The sequence below is a fragment of the Leptinotarsa decemlineata genome, unplaced genomic scaffold, assembly GCF_025532065.1.
Source record: "Leptinotarsa decemlineata unplaced genomic scaffold, Ldec_3_MD MMD2_P_RNA_scaffold_2, whole genome shotgun sequence".
NCBI lineage: Eukaryota > Metazoa > Arthropoda > Insecta > Coleoptera > Chrysomelidae > Leptinotarsa > Leptinotarsa decemlineata.
Window position 1 is genome coordinate 3,446,030 of NW_027412529.1, and position 7,528 is coordinate 3,453,557.

Here is a 7,528-nt window from a genome sequence, read left to right on the forward strand (position 1 = left end):
AAGTCCGGAGTTTACGAAATTGAAGGACTGTGATGCAAAATATTATGGACAGACAAAAAGAACTATTGAAGTAAGATACAAGGAGCACATAGCACACTTAAAATATGGAAGACCTGAAAAATCAGCAGTCGCCCATCATATTTTGCAACAAAACCATTCCATAGACTTCAGTTCATTAAGATTAGTTAGACAAGTTAACAACAACAGGCAACTAGATGCCTATGAGAGTATAGAAATAAGTAAACATGATAATATTATGAATAACGATGACGGACCAATACCAAATAGCATACTATATAGCTTGTTGAATTAATATTATTGGATTTACTGATTACTACATGAGGACACATTGTAATAATAAATTCAGATAGGAATATTGTGGAATTAATTTTTATATAGCTGAAAATTGCTTTATATTCAACTATAACATAAGGACATATTGGTAAATAATAGATGAGGCAAATGTAAAATTAATTTAGGGTGGTATACCTGTATAGTATACCTGCAAAGCATAAATAGCGTTAGCTTAGGAAAGTTTCCAGTTTTAATCTTCCTCTTGAAGATGATCACTTGGTGATCGAAACACGTGTCGAGGTGTTAAAAATAACGATTTGGTGTTTGGAAAGAATTCCAGTAATATTCATTACTACACCAAAGGTTCCAAACAGTGCATCATAAGTACATCTCTAAGGAGTTGAGGATTTTTGAAATATCGTTCCTTGATTAGTAGTATCAATCACATAGCAAATAGTTCAATAAAGACTCGTGAGAGAACAGGCTTTTTTTGTGAATGCCAAAAAGTTTTTCTTCCGAGAATAAGATATGTTTTTGGGACATCTCTAAGAAGTGGAGGACTTTTTAAATATCGTCCCTACATTAGTTGTCTCTCAAACATCTGTAGTATCAATTATATAGCAAATAGTTCAATAAAGAAGGGAATAGACTTCTTAGGTGGTCAATTTACTTACTATCTCAGTATGGTTTTTACCCCTAACAGATATTCATTGTTTCATATTTTGAAAATTGGGTCTACCATTATCATAATCATTATGCGGGAGATATCCCCGACCATTTCTAAACACATTCGCACCTTAAGGAGCGCAGAGCCCCAATAAAAGCTTCATTATAGGAAAATGCGATACGTGGCAGAAATAGCCCGTGTACTATCAGCGAGCGTAGGAATATACGCTTTTCATTTACATCGACTCAGACTTGGAAATAATAAACGTGCTACGTGTTCCGTATGTAAAGCGGTCCCTGCTAATTATTTTGCGGTAACAGTCTCTGCTACCGTGGAAGTTCCCTATCAACGTGGAAGGGAAAAATTGGAGACAGTGCTTGGATTTTGCGATAGGAATTGATTAATCGGTGATGAGAGGCGTGTATCATGGAGAATGTCAGTGAGAAAATGAGGAGTTTAATACAGTATGAAAAAAAGAGAATTGAAACTTTCTGTTTTTTAACATTTTTACTTGTAACCAACGTTACTGCAGTTTCGTCCTATGAGGACATTTTGCGGTCGGATCGACCACACAATTGCAGTCGCGTTTCAGCGAACTCAAGCCGCCCATAAAAAATACTGTACTACATGTACACGGGCGTTCACAAAAGTCAAAACGGGCGTCTACAGTCAACTTGCTGCTGATCTCCGCCAAGATGTCATCGCGGCATCCGCCGTACACTAACTACAAACTTGCAGTCGTACCCAACCGCGTACACCGTCGTGTACTTTTTCTCATATTGGTCTCACAGTTTTAAATATGGGATGGATATAATTTCATTATCAAATAAAGTCTTACTTTAGTAAGACTTTATAGTTATTTATGTATCAAGGGAATTATGAGGGCCTTAATTACCGATGGCAAAGTTTGCGTCCCGAGGGCCCGAGGGACAGCAATTGCCTGAGGTTATTAAGGCTCATTAATTCCCGTGGTACATAGATAATTTTATTTCTGACCGATTTCAATAAAATTTTGTTCATTTTTGAAACGGAAAAATGTACCAATTCATTACCTTCCCGGTATATTTGAATCAGGTACCGTTGATTATAGTAGAGTTTTCTTGTTGCTAGGTTGTTGCTATGTTACTTGTTTATAAACAGAACTTTGTTATCAAGCTGGGTTTGCGGTGAAAACGTGTTTTCTACCCCAAATATAATGGAGGATATTTTGAAAAAAGCTGAACAAGCAAGAGAATCATTAATTCCATCTAAAAGTGAAGCCGTATACTAAAAAGAATACAAGATATATCTGGACTGGCTGACACGGAAAAATGTTATGCCAAAAGATGTCACTGAAACTGTATTTTTGGCATATTTTCAAGAACTGGTAAGGAATTTTCTATGTTTTTCAGTAGATTTGGTAGTAATTGTGTTTATTTGGTAGTAATTGTGTTTATTCGTTTCAGTCAGAAACGTATAGTCCGAATTCTTTATGGACTAAATGGTCAATGCTAAAATCGATGGTGACTATACATGAGAAACGAGATATCACCAAGTTCAATGAACTACAGGCTTTTTTGAAACGGAAGAGTAAGAGCTATAAGCCGAAAAAGTCTGCTGTTTTATCTCCTAAAGATGTTATCAGATTCCTAAAGGACGCTCCTAATGATATTCATTTATTGCATAAGGTAATTTTTTTCTTATTTTCCTTTTTGTGTGTATTTATTTCCTTTTTTTTGTTATAGGTTGTTTTGATTATGGGTTATTTTGGAGGATGCAGAAGTCAGGAACTTTTGAATATGAAGATATCGGATATAGAGGACCGGGATTCCGTTATGGTAGTGAACGTACCGGAAAGTAAAACTGGTGCTTCGAAGAAATTTACAGTTGTGGATGAAAAAGAGTTCTCCGCTTTGCCTTTATTAAGACTTTATATGTCTTTGCGTCCTAAAGGTATTGAACGATTTTTTTTGAGCTTCCGACAAAATAAATGTACATCTCAGCCAATTGGAAAAAACATGTTTGGGAAAATCCCCAGCAAAATCGCAAGTATTTAGGATTGCCAAACTCATCTTCCTATACGGGACATTGCCTTCGTCGCACTACTGCTACTGCTCTAGCCAATGCAGGAGCAACTATGACTAACTTAAAAAGACACGGAGGTTGGAAAAGTTCCACGGTGGCATAGGGGTATTTGGAGGTTAGCATCGAATTGAGAAATAAAACGGCGCGTATGTTGTCTACTTTGTCATCAGAAGAGGCAGGTACCTCGACTGTAGTGAACAGAAGCTCCAGCCATACAAAAGAAGAAATTGTTTCCAGTGGCGGAAGTAATTTTCAGGGAACATTTCAAAATTGTACATTTATTATTTATAATGACGTGAATAAATAAAATATGGTTCAGTTTTCATTTCTATTTATTTTTACTTGTGAAAGGTAGAGGGAATTATAAAATCTATAATGTCCCAAGGGAGTTATGACCCTCTTTATTGATAGCATAACTATGATGATATAAGCTTATAATATCCCGGTCAGAAATAAATTCTATTCATTTGACAACTCTAATCATAATTTCCTTTTCACCAACAAACTTGATTTAACTAAAAATATTATCAGACATCACATAAAATAAATGAAAAATCTATGTACAGAGGGAATGATAAAAACATACATTTTAAATCCAACATTCTCCCACATTTTGAAATTAAAATTAAAAACAAAAGAGAAATTTCAAAATTACATTATAAATTTCACTCGAAATCATAACGATGCGGAGCTCTGACTTTTCGCCCCCTTCTTGTGACTACCTCTTCAGTTTTCTCTTTGATGCCCTGCTCTTCTGTTATGTAGTCCTCATCAGTTTCACCTTTGACTGCATTCAATTGTCACACCTAATGACTCCAACGCTCATAATTGAGTCTCCAATCTATCGTATAAAGATGATAATGACATACCTGACTTATTTTTGTTTACCTGGTGAAGAACTAGGTTTAGCAACTCTCTCACATAAACCTCAATCAGAAGTCTAGCGAACCGTACTTTCAACTGGTCAAGTGCTTTTTTGTAGTTTGCGCCGGATGGAGGAAAACTTTCCACAAGTTCTCGTGCTGGTGATCCCTGTTCCATTGCTTGCACCAAATACTGAAACTTGTCTTCTAAATCGATGTCTTCATCCTGGTCTATCTTTTCAAACTGTCCCAAAACCCGATCCAGCTTTTCACATTTCCGTCGAATTTGGTCAGTTCTAACTTTGCCAATCTGAATTTTCGATTGATTTTTTCACCGTAAGAAATTTGTGAACTGGTTGGTCAATTTTCGTTTTGTGGACACCCGGCGATTTTGAAAAAATTTTTGACTGTACTTACGTATTTTGATGCGTAGATTACGAATACGAAGGAAAAAAGCGGCGCTCTCCCTTATTTAAAAAGTTACGGCCCTTCAAAGTTCAGAAAAAGGCAACTTTTTAGCCTTCTTTTTCACCAAATAAACTATTTAAAAACACAAGCATTTATTCACTAGGTCATCTTTACACCTTATTCCTCCTTCTTCAACACTTTTCACTTCAATAATCAACATTTTTCTTATAAAAATGTTAAAAAAATGTACGGAGCTGCTTTTTGGTTACATATCATTGTATTTAACGTTTTTAAGGTTAGTGGCATGATTGGTACGACTGATGCAGTCTATATTCCTAAAGTAATTCAAATGTTTTTGCCTTCATTCTTCAGCTCGTAAATTTGTTTTTGGCACTTTTCTTAAAATTACAACAAATGTACTGAGCTTTTTTCTTCGGTATTTTCATAATCCGCTTTCTATTGCATCTATACCATAAAGTGTCATAATTTAATTTGCACTCTTCATTGCAATTAGTACAACGTATTGTTGCTGCAAACACTCCTACTTGAACCAACAATAGAATTAAATTATTTCTTACTTTCACCAAATGATGAATTTCGTTCAAATTCATTTTGTATTTTACTCTCACGTCAAACTAAAAATTTAAATCTACGAATTTAAAATAGTAGGTGCCGACAAATACCAACCGCTATTTTCTGAAATGTCACTAGTATCTAACCTACGAATATAAGAGTGTCACCAGGAGAAGCATTCGTTTTTAAATTCAGTTTTTTTTTATAAGAAAAATGTTGATTATTGAAGTGAAAAGTGTCAAAGAAGGAGGAATAAGGTGTAAAGATGACCTAGTGAATGAATGTTTGTGTTTTAAAATAGTTTATTTGGAGAAAAAGAAGGCTGAAAAGTTGCCCTTTTCTGAACTTTGAAGGGCCGTAACTTTTTAAATAAGGGAGAGCGCCGCTTTTTTTTTCGGATTCGTAATCTACGCATCAAAATACGTAAGTACAGTCAAAATTTTTTTCAAAATCGCCGGGTGTCCACAAAACGAAAATTTACTCAGCTCTATAAAACTCCATATCGTCGAACTCTTGTTGAACTTCGGCATCGTTGAACTTTCCGGAAAATAACTGCTCCTTGAAGTTCTCATTATCGAAACTTTCAATTTAAACAATTGATAAAACTTAAGTCATAAAATGATTACGTTAACAATACAAATGTCACTTAATATTAATATAAATAAAAGCACGTGGTATAGGTAAATACAATAAGTATATGAAAATGACAGCAACAAATAAGTAAATATCACAGATAAAGATTGATGAGTAGAATGTAATATTGAAGTTACTAGGAAGCTTAAATTTGATATAGACTGAGAATGGTTATTTGTCCATGAATTCTTGTGTAAAGGTTGTTTCATAAGGAAGGACGTGTAAATTAAAAAGCTGATGGAGTTTTCACTTCAGTCTATTGTCTTTCTTCTCATTCTGATTTTCAATTGACAAATCTTCCATTATCGATACAGTTTGCATATCCTACATAAACATATTTGCAATATTAGCAAAACGTAGTTGATCTAGTTATAAATGAAAATGATTAATGTATATACATGTATATACATAAATAAATATTTAAAAGAATAAGTACAATTATCTGAAGGGCACTACATCTCCCCCTTTTAGAAGAATGAACTTCATTCCTGCCGAAAATGAAGGTCATTCATTCTTACAGCTACAAAAGAAAATAGGGGCCATGTATTGCCGACCATTTCAGAATTACACATAAAAATTGCACAACCTGATCTATTATTCAGTATAAACGAAATGAAAAACTCTTTTTTTTTTGATCCCCTTCTCCTAAAACTACCAAAAATAGATACTACCCAAAATTATTTCATTATCCCTACTTATTAGTAATACTTACTTAAATTACAGATACGTCTACAATAATTTAATAGACTGAACCAGGCATTATTTATTTATTTTATTTCCCACTATATATATATATATATATATATTATATATATATATATATATATATATATATATATATATATATATATATATATAAAACTGCACTCTGTTTTTATGCACTGTCGTAATTTTATTGTCTTTAAGGTTTTTTAGATCACAATTGATACTACCCAAAATTATTTCATTATCCCTACTTATTAGTAATACTCACTTAAATTACAGATACGTCTACAATAATTTAATAGACTGAACCAGGCATTATTTATTTATTTTATTTCTCACTATATATATATATATATATATTATATATATATATATATATATATATATATAAAACTGCACTCTGTTTTTATGCACTGTCGTAATTTTATTGTCTTTAAGGTTTTTTAGATCACAATTGACATTGTCACAACTAACGATTGAGTATTGGCTTTTATACCAATGATCAAACTTTGATCTATTTTCGTTTGTTATCGTAACCAAGTCTCCAGGGTTTAAATTAAGGGATTTTGAAGTTTCATCATATTCAATTTTACGTTTCTCCTTTTCCCTGATTAAAAAATCTCTAGCCCCCTGGTGAGAAATTTGCAAGCGGTATTTGAGCTCTAAATAATAGGCGTCAGGGTTATATACTGGGTCTATTTCAGTGCGTTTGTCAGTTCGGGTCTTTTTCCAAAAACTAGTTCGAAGGGTGTATAGTTATGATATATACTGGGGGTCGTATTGTATTAAAAACTATAAAATTTTATACATTTGTACCAGTCTGTGTGTGTATTTGTTAACGTACATTCTAACATACTCGTTAAGTACCCGATGATTTCTCTCACAGCCACCTATACTCTGATGATGGTAGGCAGTGGAGAATTTTTGTTGGATATCTAGTAGTTTACACACTTGTTCAAATACCTCGTTTTCATATTCAGTTCCCATATCAGTCTGTATTTCGCGCATAGGACCATAAACCAAAATGAAGTTATCAACTATGGCCCTTGCGATAGTCAAGGCGTCTTTATTAATTACAGGCGCTGTAACAACGTATTTTGTTAATTCGAACTGAGCTGTAACCGCATAACAATTACCGTCTGATGTTTTAGGAAATGGTCCTATGGTGTCTATACACGTAATATCAAATGGCCGTTGAGGCGTTGGTGTAATCACCAATGGTTCCTTATGACCAATTTTACCTTTATTTATTTGGCATTTTTGACAAGATCTTACATAGTTGGCTACGTCCTTAGACATATTTTTCCAACGAAACTTGGTC

The 7,528-nt window shown here is 33.8% G+C and overlaps 1 protein-coding gene across 1 annotated transcript; it reads left to right on the top strand.

Moving 5' to 3' along the window:
• The first annotated feature begins 1,885 nt into the window (after positions 1 to 1,885).
• LOC141487490 (uncharacterized) lies at positions 1,886 to 3,350 on the top strand. Its single transcript, XM_074186581.1, has 3 exons — positions 1,886 to 2,327; positions 2,407 to 2,628; positions 2,686 to 3,350. Exons 1-3 carry the CDS (start codon positions 2,277 to 2,279, stop codon positions 2,995 to 2,997), a joined length of 585 nt encoding a protein of 194 aa, XP_074042682.1. The 5' UTR covers positions 1,886 to 2,276; the 3' UTR covers positions 2,998 to 3,350.
• The last annotated feature ends 4,178 nt before the right edge of the window (positions 3,351 to 7,528 follow it).